Source organism: Diceros bicornis, chromosome 31 (genome assembly GCF_020826845.1).
Source record: "Diceros bicornis minor isolate mBicDic1 chromosome 31, mDicBic1.mat.cur, whole genome shotgun sequence".
Taxonomy (NCBI): domain Eukaryota; kingdom Metazoa; phylum Chordata; class Mammalia; order Perissodactyla; family Rhinocerotidae; genus Diceros; species Diceros bicornis.
Window position 1 is genome coordinate 17,917,185 of NC_080770.1, and position 20,878 is coordinate 17,938,062.

General features: G+C 35.7%; 1 protein-coding gene and 1 pseudogene across 1 annotated transcript; both read left to right on the forward strand.

Annotated features, from left to right (window-relative positions):
* The first annotated feature begins 12,621 nt into the window (after positions 1-12,621).
* Positions 12,622-13,566, forward strand: LOC131395631 (olfactory receptor 5I1-like). The gene has a single exon (XM_058527488.1). It carries the CDS (start codon positions 12,622-12,624, stop codon positions 13,564-13,566), a length of 945 nt encoding a protein of 314 aa, XP_058383471.1.
* A 4,265-nt stretch (positions 13,567-17,831) lies between these two features.
* Positions 17,832-18,763, forward strand: LOC131395632 (olfactory receptor 5W2-like; annotated as a pseudogene).
* Positions 18,764-20,878: the final 2,115 nt, after the last annotated feature.

Here is a 20,878-nt window from a genome sequence, read left to right on the forward strand (position 1 = left end):
GGAAGCAGCACCCCCACAAGCTTAGTGCAGCTACTGAGGCCTCCCTGCTACAGGATAGAGCCAAACCTGAGGTGTCTGGTGTATCCCACTTGCAGAAGTGTGTGGCCTCTCCTGTCCTCAGTCCCTTGCCAGAGACCATGGTGCTCGGTGAGTTACTTTTCTCCTGGACTCTTTGGATAACTGAGGAGCTCTTGGAATCAGTTGAATGAACAGGAAAGGGAGTTTATACTAAGGACAGCATCCCTACCATTGCACAAGGTGGAGCTCTCCAGAGCAGTTGCTTCTTGTCCCCTAATCAGGACATCCCTAATCACAGATGAGAAGCAAGGATCAGCACAATTGCTCAGACTTCAAGCAGCCACCTTAGTACTGGATTCTCTGGCCAATAACCAGCCCCACCTTCACCTTTTTATAGACTTTTGGGTTGTCTGGTTTGCACAATGGCAGTGACGATAATCCCTTATTCAAGTTTTCCCTTTTGAGGTAAAAAACTTGTTGCTTCACAGATACTCAAAATATAGATCAAAATCACCCACGTCTCCATGTGTGCTAAAACTACAATACAAGACCTCACAAAGATAATTCCTCACAAGTCCCATTCAGAATTTCAGATATTATTGATAGTGATGAAGTCACTCATTTCACTTCTACAATACATAACACTGGGCCATTAAAAAGGATAGTCAATGAAACTTCCATCTCCCTTGCCAGTCTCAGGATGCAGGCCTCATGGAGTTCAAATTCAATTAAGTGAAACATGGCTTATTTCAGTGTCAGTCAAACATCAGGGATGAATGGTAGTATAGAGTCTGACTCCATTTTTGATATTTGACTGATGACAGCTCCACTTCACTCTCTTCCACATCTGTCCCATGTCTAGGCAAGCTGATAAAAAGAAAACGGAAAACAAAAACAAAAAAAAAGTGTACTCTCTTTTTGGCAGTGGTGGAAAGTTCAAACCTTGAAAGGCCTAGCCCACCTGCACAGTGTAGTGAACTGAATAATGGCCACCAAAGATACCAAGTCATAATTCCTAGAACATACGAATACTATCTTACAAGGAAAAGGTATTTTGCATATGTTAATAATCTTTTGATAAGTTCAGATATTATTAAAATCTTGAGATGGGCAGATTATCATGGATTTGCTGGGTGGGTACAAAATGCAGTCATAAATATCTTCATAAGAGAGAAGGAGGGAGATTTAACACAACACAGAAGAGAAGAATGGATGTGATCATGGAGGCAGAGATGGAAGTGATGAAGACACAAGCCAAGGAATGCCAGTAGTCACCAGAAGCTGGAGGAAGCAATGAACAAGTTTCCCCCTAGATCCTCTGGAAGCAACACAGCGCTGTCAACACTTTGACTTTAGCCCAGTAAAACTGGTTTCCGGCTTCCAGGCTCAAGAGCTATAAGAGAATAAACGTATGTGTTGTGTTAAGCTTTTAAATTTGTGATAATTTGTTACAGGAACCATGGAAAACTAATGCATGTGGAAACCCTCCTTCCAGCTCTCCCACCTAACTAGTATGAAAACCCCAAGCCAGTCTCTTTTCTTTGCTCTCTGAAACCATTTTTGGTCTTCCTTGGGAGTCACTCTGCTCTCCCCAGAATGTAATCAACCTTTTCATGCCTTCTTGGTGTGTGTGATATCAACAGTCTCAACATCTGAAACAAAAATTTGTGTAATGGGATGTCCATCCTCACTCTATGGACATATTCCCCCAGCAGGATGACTCAGAGGACAATGGAACAAAAACCCCACAGAGTGGAGCTGAGAGCCACAGAAAGTTACTCTCAGCTCTTGAGAACTGGAAATTTGCCTGGTTGTATCTCACAATTGTTACAGACCAGGGACTTCTTTGCTTCTTCCATTTTGACATGTCTTACTAAGACATCCTCTTTCTCTTGCTGGTTTTGATGAAGCAGGCAGGAATATTGGAAGCTAATGTGGCAAAGGACAGAAGACAGCCTCTAGGAGCTGAGGGCCACAGCCTCCAGCCAGCAGCCAGCAAGGAAATGAAGCCCTTATTCTTATAACAGCAAAGAAATTAATTTTGCCAACTGATTGAGTAATCATGAAAATGGATCCTTTCCCAGTCAAGCATCCAGATGATACCTCAGCTCCAACCAAGGCTTTTATTGCAGACTTGTGGAGAACCCAGCTAAGCTATGCTCACACTCCTGCTCCACAGAGACTGTGAGATGATAAAGAGGTGTTGTTTTAATCTCTTAAGTTTTTGGTAATTTGTTGTTATGCAGCAATATATAACTAATATAGATATCCTTTATCAGCTTGAGAATGTTCCCTCTTGTCCGAATTCACTAAAATATTTTATATTGAATGTGTATTGAATTTGTCACATCATTTTTTCTGCATCTATTGAGATAATCTTATGGCTTTTATCACTTAATCTGTTAATATGGTTAAATAAATTAATTGATTTTCAAATGTTCATCAACATTGAATTTCTGAAATAAATTCTTCTTAAACATGTTATATTATCTGTTTTATATAGCATTGGATTTTATTTACTAATACTTTGTGAAGGAATTTTTATGTCTATTTCTAAAAGTCATATTAGCCTGTAATGTTCTTATTTTTTAAAAGTTCTTAGGTTTTGATTTTAGGGTTATTTTGGTTTCGTACAAAAAGTATGAAACTATGCTGTTTATCTATTTCCTAAACATTTTACAAAATTTGAAATTATGTCTTGTTAAAATACTTAGAATTCACCAAAGAAGCCCTTTGGGCTAGTGACATTTTTTGTAAGAAAGTTTTTAATTTTTTATGAATACAGATTAATAGTTTGACTTTTTAAATTTCATCTTTTCAAAGTTGTCATTCTAATGTCTTTGGAAATCCACTATTTCTGATCAGAAATAAACTGTCATTTTTATGTTTGTTTCATTTGATTGTTGTTTGGGCTGTTTTGTCTGTTTTATAGTTGTTTTTGTGTCATTTTCTTTTATTGAACTATTATATGCCTAGATGTGATTCACGTTGCATTCATTATGCTTTATATTCACTGAGAATTCTACATGTGAGTTTGTTGAAATTTTTCTGTTTTTTTTTGTAGTATTGATTGTTTTTTTCTTTCTTAGGTATCATATTTTCCTGTCTCAACACATGTCTCAAGATTTTTTTTTTTCATTTTACCCTGGAAATTTTGCATAAAAGAACAACAGAGACTCAGGTTGATAATATTTGCCCTCAGAATCATTAACTTTCCTCTGATGAGCTACTAGGATGTGGGGCTGAGTTAATCAAATCTGTGGTTGAGATTGGTCTAGGTTTTGTTGCAGCTTTAATTAAATTCATTTCCCCATTAACTCTAAATATTTCTATTATTTATACATAGTAAAGGGATCAAGATTTGTCCTTTTCCATTGATTGGTCTGGTAAAAATGGAATTTGTCTGTTCTTTGATGCATTTGTGTAGATTTAAAATAGAATCATTCAACATCTTCTTCGTTTCTAGTAACAGAGTTGTTCTGAATATCTCAGCCTATTCCCAAAAGAAGAATCTCATCTTTTACAAGATATTTGCTAGTTCATGTAAACTACATTTTCCCCTGGCTTTGCAAGTTTCTCCAGAACTGCTTTATGGATAAATTACCATTAGCCTTTGCTAATTTGGTACTTGTTCTAGAACATGAGTTCAACTTTAATTCAATTGTATTTTAACTGATATGCCACCCAATTTCATAGCAGGTCTTTGTATCCTAAGCACTAAGAAATTGTGGTAAATTCCACTTTGCTAAAATTAATCCAGTCTACTGGAGTATTGCTACCAGGGGTGGGGTAGTATAGAGTTGGAGCTCTTTGCTGCTGATTTACTGGAACCTGAGGGTCAGGGTATCATGTGCAGAGAGGAGTGATACCAGCTTACTAAAGTAACAGAAGAGTTTCTTAAAAGAAAATAAACAGATCTGGGAAACATATGTATAGGGCAAGAAACTGGATACTGTCCACCGAATGAGAGATACTGATTGCACCAAAGATCTTAGGAATACTGAAAGATTAGGGAATTCTCCAGGATTTAGAGACTGACTTATTATTTAGGTGATTACATAATTGTATCTGGTACCATCTAGTGTGTGGAAGACGTAAGAACTCTGCAGGTTCCCTGGTAAAAGGAAAACACTCTGAATCCATTCATTGTCATGCAACCCCAATATGAAAGAGTATTTGCTGGAAAGTCTGATTTAAGGCTGGTTCAAGGTGGACATTCTACGTGTTTGGGTAACAGCAGCACATATTTTCTGATGACTTTCTATACTACATTAGTTGCAAGTTCCAAGCAAAAGATATTCACATTAAACCCTCCTGACCCTTGTTACTTTCTGCTCGATTCCCTGTTGTCTAATATTCAATATGACATTAAATCTATTCAATAATTTGCTCATTCTTGATATTTTATTTTTCAATTCAATCTGATTATTTTCTATAGATTCCATTTCCTTGGTGAATTTCTTCACTTGTCATTTCCAAATTTTTTAAAATAATTTTTAAAGATATTATAGTTATTTTAAAGTCCTTGCTTACCAGCACCAAATTGCTTTTAGCATTTTTTTCACTTGTGCATTGGTCATAAGGTCTTGCCTGTTCTCATGTTTGCCATAATATATAAAGAAAGATGTTCTAGATGATTTCTCTCACTAAAGGGGGCTCAATAATTTCTCTGATGAAGTTAAGGCCGATAAGCTCAATCCAATCAGAAACTGATCTGGGCTGGATCTTCCTTATGACTTCAGCAAGATGCAGTGTACCTCCAGTGCACCCCTATTTCTCGGCCATGGCAACTCAGGGCTCCCACTTAAGGGCTTGAGCTTCCTTTGTCTCTTCAGCAAGAAGAGAATGCAAGAATTTCTCCTCTTGTGTTGCATCAGTTTCTGGCTTATATCTTATATCGCTCACCTCAAGCAACTATAGAATTTGGCAAATGTTGTGAAAAGAAGATCACTGTGTGTTTGAGGTCATGCAAGTCTCCATTTTGTCACTCTAATCCTGTGCAATTACCAAAAGTTCTGCAAGTTTTCCTGAGCCCAGCTGAATCCCTCTTCCTGTATTGTTAGATGCTACGTGTGCCCAGATTCTCAGAGAATTGTTGTTTATGACTGTCAGTATCATATGACAAATCCCTCCAGGGTTTTACACTTTTTCCTTCTCAGAACAAAATTCATAGCAGGTCTCTGTATCATAAGTGCTAAGAAATTGGGGGATATTCCACTTTGCTTTTCCTAGATTTTTAGTGCTTTTCATCTATTGCATGCTGAAGCTTTGAATTTAGAAAGTGCCTAAAATAAGAAACCTGCCATTTGTTTGAGATTCCTCACATCTCCAGTTTTGACATTCCAGCACTGTAATTGCCCAAATCTCTAGAAAAGCCCATATTCTCAGTCTCTTGCCCATACTCATAATTGGTAAAATCCTACAGTGACATCTACATGTCTTAGCTCACCTCTAAATAGTTATAACTTTTTTGAATTATAGTCACTTTAGTCTGTATTGATGACTTTATATATATGATGCAAAAGGTGATTCCCTGAGTATCACCAACATAGCCAGTTGATACGACAAAGCTGAGATTATTGCTCACCTTAGTAAGGGAGAACACCATCTCACAGAGCTTTGGCAGTTTCTGAGGGGAGGAGGAAGCAGGGAAAGAATTTATTAAGAATGAGAAGTTTGGTTTAAGGTGGGTCTTTCGAAGAAAGCGTTTGATTAGGATTGGTTAGAGATCAAAAGACAACAGTTCAGCTTGGTGGAAACATGGCAAGAACTTTGTGGAAAGAGATTTGAAGAATTTGGGGAGTAAACTCTCTGTTGATATTGTCCACTGAAGCGTCCAATGATTGTTTATGAAATTTCTGTAAAGAGCAGTCAAAACACTTGCCTGAGCAAGAAACACCTGGAAGAATTGTCACACTAATGAAAACAGCAGAATAGCAAAGATCTGTTAACGTAGACGTTAAAGTGTGGTCTTAGTTCTTAGTGTTCAGGTGGAGTATGGCAGCAGTAGACAATTTTTGTTCTACATATTTGTAATTTATCTTTCTTTTTTCCTAGAAGTTCTCAATGGGAGCAAAAAACTACTGTGAATTATGGAATTATACTTCAAGTGGAAGGCTTATATTTTTTTAAAATTTTTTATGAAAATAACAGAGGCTATTGAATTTTGTATGTGCTACATCTCTTTCTTCTCTCAGTATTTCATACATGGGAGATATCTGATCAGTTTCCTGCAAAGTCCTGTGTCATTTTCTGATATCAGATAATATAAAATCAAATGTAGCAAAGCAATACCGTCTGTGGTGCCTTCTTTCTAAACTCAAATCTAAAGCTAACAGCCTGTGTCATACTTGCTATATACCAGCCGATTTGATGTTAAAAAGCTAAATTTCAACTCTATCTATATGCTTAACAACTATGCTTTTCTAGAACACTTGAATATTGACTACAATTAGCTTACTGCTATAAGAAATGTGCCCTTCATCTCACCTTGCCCTTTATCTCTCCTGGACTCTAAATCAGGGACATTTAGAATCACAATGGTGTGGTGCTGAGTCTCAGGGGTTATGCAGAGATTGCAAGTGTTGTTCTGCAGAAGCAATGCTGCTTTTAATGGAGAGAAGGTCCCTTTTCACAACAATCCTGGAGGCTTGGACCTCTGCCCGCAGGTTCTAATAGACTATTCAGTGTTAAGTTCTAATTTTCCTCTCTGAAGAGTAGGAATAGGAAAAGAGAATGGGTATTTTTAATGGGTGAAGTTGTAAACAGCTTTTTGTAAAATGTAAATTCGGAAAGAAGGCATATTCAGAAAAGTCATTTTATATAGTAAATTTTTAAAACATTTCTCAAATTATTTGATTACCATCATTATTATCACAGTAAATAAAAATTTTGGTAAATTCCCAGTATGGCCACATTATGCTAAAATAACTAACTTTCATTTTTGCTTAAAGAGTTAACTTGCAGTTTACCAACTCTGTCACTAAACGGTCCCAAATCACAAAATAAGTTCAATATTGTGCATGTAGGTAGAAGCATCACAATGCAAATGAAGAGGAAAAAAAATTTGAATTTAAGCTCACCATAATGGGCATTTTTTTCAACAGCTAGAACTTCCACAGTGCATTGAAATACCCTAAGAAATGATTAAACTGAAGTTGTATGATCACTTTTCAGTCTTGATTTAGAAGTGGATTTTTACATTGGATTTAGAAGTGCATCTAAGTTTTAACAAGATTCCCACTAAGATTCTGCAGATATAGAAGTCAACAAACCCATTTTATGCTGTGAAAAAAATGTAGAGACTATAATGTAATCAGTGGAGTTCCACTAATTACAAGTAGCCCTTAAATATTATTTTAGTGAAACTGTCACGCACGGCGCATGTAAGACTAAGTTGGTGATGAGATCCTGTATTTTACTAATTGAGATGGCTTTGCCATCACTTTGATGCTCTCTGGCATAAGATGCTTCTCTATAAGTCCTTCCATCTTCTCAGAAAGGACCTGCTGATACCAAATTGTAGAGAAGTCTCCACTGGTCTCACTCTTCAGTGTCATTAAAAAAAATGATCAATTTTCAGTACTGATAATACTAGGTAACATTTTTGAGTTTCCATGTGGTTTTTGAAATTATTTAAATGGAAATAGTTTTATTTATTGATTTATTTCTAAATTATTTTATTGAGGTCATATTGGCTTACAACATTCTGTAAATTTCAGGTGTACATCACTATATTTCAGTTTCAGTACAGATTGCATCATGTTCAGCATCAACAGTCCTGTTTTTATCCATCACCATATACATGTGCCCCTTCATCCTTTCTTCTCTGGTAACCACAAATCTATTCTCCTTATCTATGTGTTTATCTTCCATATATGAGTAAAATCATATGGTATTTGTCTTTTTTTGGCTGACTTATTTTGCTCAGCATAATACCCTCCAAGTCCATCCATGTTGTTGCAAATGACATAATTTTGTCTTTTTTATGGCTGAGTGGTATTCCATTGTATATATATACCACATCTTCTTTATCCATTCATCTATTAATGGTACTTGGGTTGCTTCCACATCTTGGCTATTGTGAATAATGCTGTGATGAACATAGGGGTGCAGATAACTTTTTGAATGATTGTTTTCATGTTCTTTGGATAAATACCTAGTAGTGGAATGTTGGATCATAGGGTATTTCCATTTTTAATTTTTGAGAAATCTCCATATTGTTTTCCATATTGGTTGCACCAGTTTGCATGCCCATCAGCAGTGTATAAGGATTCCCTTTTCTCCCAGTCCTCTCCAACACTTGTTATTTCTTGTGTTGCTAATTATAGCCATTCTGATGGGTGTGAAGTGATATCTCATTATAGTTTTGATTTGCATTTCCCTAATAATTAGCGATGTTTAACATTGTTTCATGTGCCTGTTGGCCATCTGTATATCTTCACAAAATCAACATACAAAAATCAGTTGCATTTTTATACACTAACAATGAACTAACAGAAAGAGAAATCAAGAATACAATCCTATTTACAATCACAACAAAAAAGAATAAAATACCTAGGAATAAATTTAACCAAGGAGGTGAAAGACCTATACACTGAAAACTATAAGACATTATTGAAAGAAATTGAGAAAGACATAAAAAAATGGAAATATATTCCATGGTCATGGATTGGAAGAATAAACATAGTTAAAATGTGCACGTTACCTAAAGCAATCTACAGATTCAATGCAATCCCAATCCCAATCCCAATGACATTCTTCATGCAGATAGAACAAAGAATCCTAGAATTTATGTGGAATAACAAAAGACCTCAAATAGCGAAAACAATCCTGAGAAGAAAGAAGAAAGCTAGCGGTGTCACATTTCCTGATTTCAAAAAATACTACAAAGCTATAGTAAACACAACAGCATGGTACTGGCAGAAAAACAGACACACATCAATGGAACAGAATTGAAAGCCCAAATATAAAACCACACATCTATGGACAACTAATTTGTGACAAAGGAGCCAAGAGCATATAATGGAGAAAGGAAAGTCTCTTCAATAAAAGATGTTGGGAAAACTGGACAGCCACATGCAAAAGAATAATAATAGACCATTATCGTACACCATACCCCAAAATTAACTGAAAATGGAATAAAGACTTGAATGTAAGACCTTAAACCATAAAACTCCTAGTAAAATATAGGCAGTACACTCTTTGACATGGGCCTGAGCAGTATCTTTTCGAATACCATGTCTATTCAAGCAAGGGAAACAATAGATAAAATAGACAAATGAGACTACGTTAGACTTAACAACCTTCTGCACAGCAAAAGAATCTATGAACAAAATGAAAAGACAATCCACCAACGGGGAGCAAATATTTACAAATCATATATCCAAAAATGGCTTAATTTCCAAAATATATAAAGAATACAGGCAACTCAACAACAAAAAAATGAACCACCCAATCAAAAAACGGGCAGAGGATATGAACAGACATTTTCTCATAGTTACATTTTTCAATATTTGAACTGTTCGCAAAGGACATTCACAATAAAGAGGATCCTTTGTAGGATCCCAAGTGTCATTAAAAACAAGCCCAATATTACTGAGAATGAAAACTGCCTGTTCAAACTAATACTAACTGTATTTCTATTATAATTATCAATGTGTAATTATACCAATTAATATTACCAATGTGTTATTTTTTTTTTTAGAAAAAAATTCACAATGGCAAAAACCTTGCTAATTATTCCTTAGGTGTCCCTTGAAAATGAGCCTGTTTGGAATCCTTCAAGTACTAGGCCCCTAATGACACCAGAATGAATATAAAAGCCCCTGGTTCTATTGGCAAAATGATTCATCTAGGTAATTGGAAAACAGCTCTTTCCTTGGTAAGTAGCTTCTGTGGTTACTAGGCTGGCTTTAATGGTGCAAAAATTGGCTTCTGGGGGTCTGAGAGCAAGACCACTGATTTGTGTCCAAAGAGTTGGTAAACCACATATCAGTTCATATTGCACCCACAAAGTCACCTGTCTTGTGTCACTCTTTCTTATACAGCTTCTACAAGGATCTGACACACTTTTTTTTAAAATAAGCTTTCTTGTTACAGATAAGAGAACTGAAACATGGCTGGCTACCTGATGGTCTGAATTAATTTATTTTCTATCCTAAGATGGTTTTTGTTATATATTTGGGAAGAATTTAGTGAATCATAGTATTTGATTGAATCTTTTTATTCTTTCCCTTTTAAAGCAAGAATCCAAGATTCTCTATCTTCTCTTGCCTTTACCCTCATGGCTTCTTCTCTTCTCTCTCACTTTTCTCTGAATGAGATTCTTAGACCATCAGAAAGGAGGATCAATGTGAAGTTCTCCAGAACACATGTTCCGCTTTTTTAGTAAATATATGAGCCATTCCTTCCTCCCTTCAGCAACGCTATGCACCTCAGCCTGTCTCAGTGGCCACGCTATTAATATTCTATCCACCCTCATGTTTGCTGTCATGAGCTTTGGCTTCAAACACATCTGAATTTGAATTATACCTGTCAACTACTAGCTGAATGACTTGGGATATTACTTTAAACCTCAAGATTCTCGTACAAAATATGGAATTAATAACAAAATCTAGCTTATAGGGAGCCACTGTATTATAAAGCTTTGAGTCACTAGCTTGGGTTCCAATCCTGTTTCTATTACATGTTAGCTCTTAAATTCTCCATGCCTTAGTTCCCCCATCTGTAAAAGAAAGATGATAGTGATAGTAACTGCATGTAATTTTGATAGTTTTTTTGTGGCAATTAAATAAATTATGTGTCAAGTATTTAGAATATTGCATTGCATGTAATAATCATTATATAAATGACAGCTATTATCAATAAAACCTTGCCACATAGTGCTAGTCATAAGCTAAGGATAAGATAGAGCCTTGGAACAACTGAAACTAACTTTTGTTCTTTACCTTAGTATGTGCAAGTCTGTCTAAAATGAGACCACATGGAATGACAGGTAGGTAGGTAGATAGATGATAAATAGGTGTTTTCTAATTTAACCCACACAGCAACCTTGTGAGATATCTATTGTCATTCTCACGGTACAGATTTAAATATATATATATATATATATATATATATGTTAAATTTTGCAAGGTCACACAGCCCACATGTGGCCAAGATGAGATTCTAACCACATTCTTACTAACTCTAAAGTGAAGTCTTATCTTTTCTAAATACTTTGATTACTTTTAAAACAGGCAACATCAGAATAAATTAACCGCTGTCCTCACGTAGTGCTGCACCTCATTCATGTTCTCTGAGGCAATAACATAGACAGCACATTAACTCTCCTGATTCTCTTAGGCGTCTCTGGGCCTCTGTCATCCAGTGGTTTTAATGATTAGATGATATACACAAATGAAGGTCTTAGCATCGTCACTTTTGTAATTGAAAGAATGACCCCAAACCATTTTGTTCTCTTCCTGGCTCACCATGGCAACACAAACATAGCTCATTGGATGCTTTGCTTGTTTGTCTTATATATTTCCAAGTCCATCCTTCAAGGTTAAGGTATTGCTTGTACTTCAAAGGCAGATTCAAATTCCTCCTACTCTTGGCAAAATTCTGAGACCCCAGAAGCAGATATTGACAGAATTTTTAGACTCAAAACTCTGAATTATACTAGCATAAAAATCAATGGCAGCTAACTATTTTGTTCTCCCATAACATATAATCAGTGAGGAGGCCATATAGAGTAATTTTACCTAATTAGAACTCAACTTATGACTAAATTTTTGCCCACTTTACTCAGTCAGTCAACTAATAGTCACTGAGCGCTTACTAGAGGCCAAGAATCATAATAAGTGTCAAAGACAGGAAAAAACAGTTGATTAATTTAGTCATTTTAGTTTAGTATCTTGATTAGGATTTATGAAGCTATCCTAAACATTTTTCTTATCAAAAATACACTCACGGTTGATGTTTATTGACATTTGTTGTTAATTAATATTACTTTTACATTACATTTTTTTAAAAAATGATTAACTTGCATATGTTTCATTATACCACTCCATCTGCTCTGTCAAGAGAATGGCACACCACTATCTATTTAATCTGGACAGAAAGAGCAAAATGTTCTATAATTATCATTCCAAGTCATATTCTAGAATTAAGTCAATTTATTTGTAAAATAAAATTTTAAAAATTTTAAAAATTAAAATAAAAAATCATATATTTTTTATTCTTTTTTAAATGTCATCACCAGTCTATTAATTAATTTGTTACTTCCTTAATCTTCTGGGCCAGCTATTGTGCTATATTTGGGGTAAAAAAAAGGTAAGCAAAATCGGACATGATTCCTGCATGCAGGGAGCTAACTCTCCAATGGAAGAAATAATCATTAATCAAAGAAATAAAATAAAACTAACAACCATGAAATGTGATCACTACTAAATTCTGAAATATATTTCTCAGAGTTTATATTTGAAAGGAAGTTTGGGCTTGAATTTTTTACTTGATTGCTTGTTTGTGTGTTTATTGAAACAATAAAATAACCTTATAATTATATCTAATTATATTTTAGGATGTTAGAAATCTCATAAAATGAAAACAACACAGAATATGGAATTTATAGACAGAAACTACACCTTGGTAACTGAGTTTATTCTATTAGGGTTTCCGACTCATCCTAGACTGCAGATTGTCGTATTCCTCGCGTTTCTGACATTGTGTGGTATGATTCTAACAGAGAACATTGGATTGATGATGTTAATCAGGATTGACCCGCACCTTCAAACCCCCATGTATTTTTTCCTTAGCAACGTATCCTTTGTGGACCTTTGTTATTCCTCAGTCATTGTTCCCAAAATGCTGGTCAATTTCCTCTCAGTGAACAAATCTATTTCCTATTGTGGCTGTGCCCTGCAGTTTTATTTTTTCTGTACTTTTGCAGATACAGAATCCTTTATCTTGGCTGCCATGGCGTATGATCGCTATGTCGCCATCTGTAACCCTTTACTCTACACAGTTGTCATGTCTCGGAGCAGCTGTGTAGGGCTGATTGTCTTGTCATACGTTGGAGGCAGCATGAGTTCCCTGGTTCACACATCTTTTGCTTTTATTCTGAAATACTGTGATAAAAATGTCATCAATCATTTTTTCTGTGACCTCCCTCCCCTGCTTAAGCTATCCTGCGCAGACACATCAATTAATGAGTGGCTTCTTGCCACATACGGCAGCTCAGTGGAAATTATCTGTTTCATCATCATCATCATCTCGTACTTTTTCATTCTTCTCTCAGTCTTAAAGATCCGCTCTTCCAGTGGGAGGAAGAAAACCTTCTCCACGTGTGCATCTCACCTGACGTCTGTGGCCATCTATCAGGGGACTCTTCTCTTCATTTACTCACAGCCCAGCTACCTCTATTCTCCCAACACTGATAAAATTATCTCAGTGTTCTACACCATTATCATCCCAGTGCTGAATCCGTTGATTTATAGTTTGAGAAATAAGGATGTGAAAGACGCTGCTAAGAAAGCCATAAAATCAAAGGTAAATTCCTCGTGAGATATAACATTCCAAGATTCATCTAAATCCTCAATTAGAAACTCTAATTGGAACCTGCAACAACCCCACCAGCACACCCACAATTTCTCACACAATTGAGATTTTATCAAACAGTTGTTTTTTTACTCAGCCAAATGCATGTCATAACCCCATGATATAAGAAAACATTTGAAAGTTTGAAAATTGCTGCTAAATAGTAGACTACTCTTCAATGATTTCTAGCTTAGAGTTAATGCTAAAATGGGTTATATCAGGCTGTCTTCATGGATATAGTAAATACCTCAGAAAAGTGTGTGTGTGTGTGTTCATGTGTAGAATGTCTCATTTACAAGAGTAGATTACTTGATGAAGGAAGAAGCCAGATTCCCTTGGTTCATACATCAGCTCTGTACCTGGCTAGTCAGTGGCACTTTGAATAAGTTACTTCATTTTTCTATGCCTCAGTTAACTTATCTGTAAAATGAGAAGAATATGGTACCTATGTCATTGATTGTTGGATGGTTAACTGAATAAATGCTGAGAATGGTGCTTGTACCATTTTGAGCACTTAATAGATGTTCATTATATATACTTTATGATATGTAGTCTTAATTAGAATGTATGTTCTACAACAAGATGGTGAGAGTCAGGAATGTTAAGAAAGCAATAATACAAAATCAAATACATTTTCTTAAGTGTAGTTTGAGAAAGTTGATAACCTTCTACACTCAATTACTCCAAAGTAATTTGGAACCTTTTTCTAAGTATCAGCTTGAATAATATAGGTTAATTGCAAGGCAAAATAATTGTTTTCCTTTCTATCTTTCATTTTTTACACACAAAAGTATTACTGAGAGTGTGGAACATTCTCTGGCATCTTAGAAACAGAATCAGCTATCTAACGTATCACCTGTGTCCTTGTGGGGAGATCATCCCACATGCCATGTTGGGATACCACACAGGAAACATGCATTTGAAGACTGAAATTGCAGGACGTGTATCATTGCAAAATGTATTTCAGTAATGATATTTTTTGCTGTACATTATTTATTATTATTAATTTTGACTATGATAATAAATGTCTACAAGCTTTGACTTGGAAATATCAAAATGTAAAAGTATATTTAAACCCATGCACTGTGTACTGTAAACATACAAACCAAATCACTGTCAGTTTTAAATTCCCCTAAGAATCCCTACTTTGGATTTCTGACCACCAATGCTTGTCCTGAGTATTTTTGTTGTTTCATTTGGTAAAAGGAAAACACAGCCACTCATGACTACAGAGCACACCAACATTCTGTAATATTAAATTGTTTCATATTTGAATGAAGCAATACTTAAACAGCACACGTATAGAAAGAAGAGTGACACATTTCAATCTCAGGTCATTGTGAAAGAACGTTAGCTCTGGGAACCTTGGAAGTAGTCATATCACCCCAGATATCAAGATGGCAGACCAAGGGTCAAGAAGCATAGAGAATGGTATTGCTATCTCTTGGGAAATATTTAGGGAGGATATAAAAGTGAAACTTCCTGTATTTCTCAATTTGCAAAGAATTAGTAAGGATAATCACACACTAAAATTATTTTTAGAAAAAACAGTGTTTTTAGAGAAAGTATTATCCATGCAAACATGTTTAAATGGATCATACTTGTCCATATGAGCTATATTAGTAGAAAAAAGTTCCCCAATTCAGAGTATTTCTGCTCTTTGTTCATCAGCCTCTACTTTTAGTTGTCTGAAGTCCTTAACAATAAATATTTAGAAAGCAATTACCTTTATAAATCCTTGTTTTAGAGACTTTAGGGAATACAGGAAATAAACATTGATCTTATTTATGAAGCTTTAACTACAGTAGAGAAATTCTTATATGAAGAAAGTAAATATAATTTGAGAAAAAGAGTACTAAATGTAGAGGATGTGATTAAGTCATAAAATCAATGAAATGTATGTGAATGACATTTGGTGAGGGGACGAGAGTAAGAAAATGCTCAGTGATAAAAGTGGTCTTGAAAGGGAGCATTAACAGAATGTTTATAGCATTATTATTCATAATAGCCAAAAAATATAAACAACCCGAATGTTCATCAACTGATAAATGGATCAACAAAATACGTTATATCTATGAAATATTATTCAGCCATAAAAGGATACAAAATTCGGACACTTGCAAAGACATGAATGAACCTTGAAAACAAGATGCTGAGTGAAAGAAATCTGATACAAAAAAACACATATTGCATGATTCTGTTTATAAGAGAAGTCCAGAACAGGCAAACACAGAGAAACAGAAAGTAGATTAGTGGTTGCCAGAAGCTGCGGAGAGGGAAAAGAGAGAAGAGACTGCTAATAGATATGGGTTCCTTATTGGAATGATGAAAAATGTTCTGGAATTAGATAGTGGTGATGGCGGTACAACCTTGTGAATATACTGAAAGCCAAAGAAGTATACACGTTAAAAGTGTGGATTTATAGTATATGAATCATATTTCAAAAAAAAAGAAAAAAATACCATTGAAGGTTAGCAATATTCATAAATATGGTCATAAAGGACAATGTTTCAAAAATGGAAGAAACAAAATGAACACTAGAAAGGAGGTGGAAACGATTAAGTAGGTTCTATTGAGTTTCATTGGGTGTCTGCTGTGACTGGGAAGGAGGCAGCTGTGAAGCCATCGTAAAGATGATTTGCAGGTTTGTTCCTGCAAATGGGTCTATACCCATTAGGTGACAACAGTGAAATATTAAAGCTCAGGCTGTAGTAAAATCGGGGCTATATTCACAGGAGAATATGCAGAACCAGAAATATAATTAACGACATATTGACGTAACACCAAAGCCTAAGGGCAATAGCTTCAGAGATTTCAGTCCCAGATGCTCCCTGGTAAAATAAACGCCGTCTGCTTATTGTCCAGGTGCTGAAGACACGCTCATCCCCAGTAGGTGCCCAAGTCTCCACATTTAAAGAACATAAAGGGAAAAAAACTTACCTTTTTGGAAAAAAAAAAATGAGAGATTTGTAAATGAATCATTTTCTGCCTGCTTAAGCAATTTGACAAACTGCAATTTAATGTCCACAAAGGACATTTTCGTCTCAGAACTGAAAGAATCTGATTGAAATTATTAATATTCACAAAATAACATTTTTTAAATTTTTATCTGGGTTCAATGGAAAGCCTTTATGCCTTTTATCTCTGGGCAAGTATATACAAGAATTTAAGTGGGTTTTTTTGGTTTTATTTCAAAAGTGATTGAGGTACCACGTTACAAAAAATGACATGTTCAAATAACACCATGTGGACGATGTGCCCTATTTTCTTGTCTAAAAACATGAATCCATCACCCACATTCCAGTTCTTATATATCAACAAAGACAGACACACATGCAAGGAAATGACACAGCACACACACGTAAACACACACGTATGCAAGGAAGAGAAGCCTATATATCTCAGAAGAATGTATTGTCTCTCATACTTTCTATTTTTTAATATAAAAGACTATTTAAAATCCAAAGAGCTGCAAACGTATGTGTTAAATTCTGTTGTTTTCACTTCTTTTTTTAGCACTTTTCTTTGGTCAAAAGCCTCCTCCTTGGCACCAGCCCACTACAAACAGGTAACTAGTGTTGTGGCAGAGCAATAACACATTTCTAGAGAAAAGGTCAGTAATACTTATTTCATGTCTCCTCAAATGCTAAAGACAACTTAGACCAGGATCAGTAACATAATAATTTTCATTATTATTGTTGTGTAATATACCCATTGTTTCTAAAACTAATATAAAGTCTTTAAATTAATTATGTTTTTTGAGGAACATAACAAGTGTAATCATTTTTTGTGTCCATGTGCATATTTTCAAGCATAGTAAATGCTTTGCTTAGTCCTATATGTTACAATCTCGTATCTTTAACGTCAGTATTTCTACCATATCATTTTGAATATATAATGAGATATGTAATCATCCAAATCTCTTCCGTAAGATAAGGAAGGTAATGCTCAGAGAAATTAAGGAGCTGGTAGAAAGTCACATACCTCATGTATGACATTTAGATTTGGATCCAAGTTTCTCAACTCCTTATAACAGATGTTTAGCATTTTTTTATAGATAGCAATGCTTCTTTAAAGAGTGACATATGATTGAGAAATTTTCTGAGTATAGAAAACAATTGCAGAAAGAAACTGTGTTTTGCCTTATAGATATTTGTGGATGTTCGGAAGAGTTAAATATGCATCTATCCTTTTCTTGATCATTTTCTCAAAAGTTTAGACAAGAACAAAGAAGAATGGATAGAGGAAATTGCTCCTCCTTGACTGAATTCATTTTCCTGGGAATTACCAACAACCCCGGGATGAAAGTGACCCTATTTGCCGTGTTTCTAGTTATCTCATTGATCTCCTGGCAAATCTTGGGATGATCATTTTAATTAGAAGGGATTCCCAGCTGCACACAGCAATGTACTTTTTCCTCAGCCACCTCTCTTTCTATGACCTCTGCTACTCCACAGGAGTTGGGCCCAAGATGCTAGTGGACCTCATTGCCAAGAACAAATCAATCCCTTTCTATGGCTGTGCTCTGCAGTAGTTGATCTTCTGTATCTTTGCAGATTCTGAGTGTCTACTGCTGGCAGTGATGGCCTATGATCGGTACAGGGCTATTAGCAACACCTTGCTCTACACAGCCAACATGTCCAGCAGAGTGTGTTCCCTGCTCATGGCTGTGGTTTATCTGGTGGCAATGGCAGATGCTTTGATACACACGACATTAACATTCCGCTTATGTTTCTGTGGGTCAAATGAGATTAACCATTTCTTCTGTGATTTACCACCACTTTTCGTCCTTTCCTGCTCTGATATACAGATCAATGAGTTGGTGTTATTCACCATTTTTGGCTTCATTGAACTGAATACCATTTCAGGAGTTCTTGTCTCTTATTGTTATATTATCCTGTCAATCTTGAAGATCCACTCTGCTGAAGGGAGATTCAAAGCTTTCTCCACATGCACCTCCCACTTAACTGCTGTGGCAATTTTCCAGGGAACTATGCTCTTCATGTATTTCAGGCCAAGTTCTTCCTACTCTCTAGATCAAGACAAAATAACCTCATTGTTTTACACTCTTGTGATTCCCATGTTAAACCCTCTGATTTACAGCCTACGGAACAAGGATGTGAAAGATGCCCTGGAAAAACTGGAAACTAAAAGTTGGTTTTGAATATTTGTATTGTACATACACACAAACACATATTGTTGTTATTATTTTTGCAACATTATATGGCATGATACAAGAAAAACAAAATTGTCTCAAATACTTGGATTTAATACTTTGTATTTATTTTAAAGCTCAAACATAATAATATTCAGGTCCCCAAACATGCCTTACTTTATGATGTGTCTAGAATTTATATATGAAACTTGCTCCTTGTTTGAAATCTTTCCTGACTTTTCTAACTTTGCCAAATTTTTGTTAGTTTGAACATTAATTTATTACAAGAAATTAATTGTGTGTTTACTAAGTGAACTTTGAGCTTTTAAATGCTTTGTATTCCATGGTACATCCAGTAGTTTCTATACAAATGAATCCTATAATCTAGTGGAAGTAATTGACATGAATTGACTAAGTACTCAAATAATTCATATTAAGCCTCAAGATATTATGAAGCAAAAACTGGGGGCTTTATATACAATGTAAAATGTCTAAATCTAATATAAAAGAAAGGCTTTGTTTGATGGTGATATTGAGTCTCAGATCTATAAAGGTACAAGTTGGGAGAGGAAAAGATAGTAGGCAGTGGGTCTGATAATTAGAGAGGTCTTGAGCTGGACAAGTCCATGACTCTTTAGAGGTAAAAAGTCATGGTTGCTACAACATGGATGAATCTTGAGGGCGTTATGCTAAGTGAAACAAGTCAGACAGAGAAAGACAAATACTGTATGATCTCACTTATATGTGGTATCTAAATACACTGAACTCGTAGAAACAGAGAGTAGAATGGTGGTTGGAACGGGATGGGGGTTGGAGGAAATGGAGAGATGTTGGTCAAATGGTGTAAACTTTCTGTTATAAGATCAATAAGTTCTGGGGATCTAATATACAGCATGGTGAGTATAGTTAAAAATACTGTATTGTTGGGCCGCCCTGTGGTTTAACGGTTAAGTGCACACGCTCCACTACTGGTGGCCCTGGTTTGGATCTCGGGTGCACACCTATGCACCGCTTGTCTGGCCATGCTGAGGCCACGTCCCACATAAAGCAACTAGAAGGATGTGCAACTATGACATACAACTATCTACTGGGGCTTTGGGGAAAAAAACGAGGAGGATTGGCAATAGATGTTAGCTCAGACCTGGTCTTCCTCAGCAAAAAAAAAAAGAGGAGGATTAGCATGGATGTTAGCTCAGGGCTGATCTTTCTCACACACACACAAAAAATACTGTATTGTATACTTGAAATTTGCTAAGGGGGTAGATCTTAAATGTTCCCAACACAACAAAATAATGGTAACTATGTGAGGTGATGGGTTGTTTAACAAGGTAGAGTGGTGATCATTTCACAAATTATCCATATATCAAAACATACATTGTACACCTTAAACATACCCGATGTTATTTGTCAATTTTATCTCAATAAAGCTGGAAAAAGTGAAGAAGCAAATAATTCCAATTGGTTTGACTATAAAGAGCAATGAAAAGGGTAAAGTACATCACTGTGGTGTGGTTATCAACAATAAACTCCTCCAATAACCCTCCAGGAAAATTTCCTTCCCTTCTTTCCCCTTGTCAGCTCTGATTAAATGTCCTATTCGGTAGCTAATGGTCAAAAATCTCTTTTAAATATTGTTTTAATATCATGTTGATTAAATCACTGCCTCCAGTATGAGATTTAGAGCATGCTTTTCTCAAGGACTGAGCTTTCCATCCCTTATCCAAAGCCCTGCATAGTGTCTGGGACACAAAATGGGAAAACAAACAAATAATAAATTAAAAACACCAGGTCACACTTTTGCATGCCTTTTAGAATTTAGTAACTCAATTAAATGAGGGTACAGTATGTAGCTTGAATACATATGTATGTATATATATATGTATGTATATATATATCTATATAAAAAACTTTTAAGAAAGTACATGGGGCCAGACCAATGGCCTAGTGGTTAAGTTTGTGTGTTCCTCTTCTGCAGCCCTTGGTTCGCAGGTTTGAATCCTGGGCATGGACCTATGCACCACTCATCAAGCCACGTGTGGCAGTGTCTCATATACAAGGTGGAGGAATATGGGCACAGATATTGGCTCCAGGCTACTCTTCCTCAGCAAAGAGAGGAGGATTGGC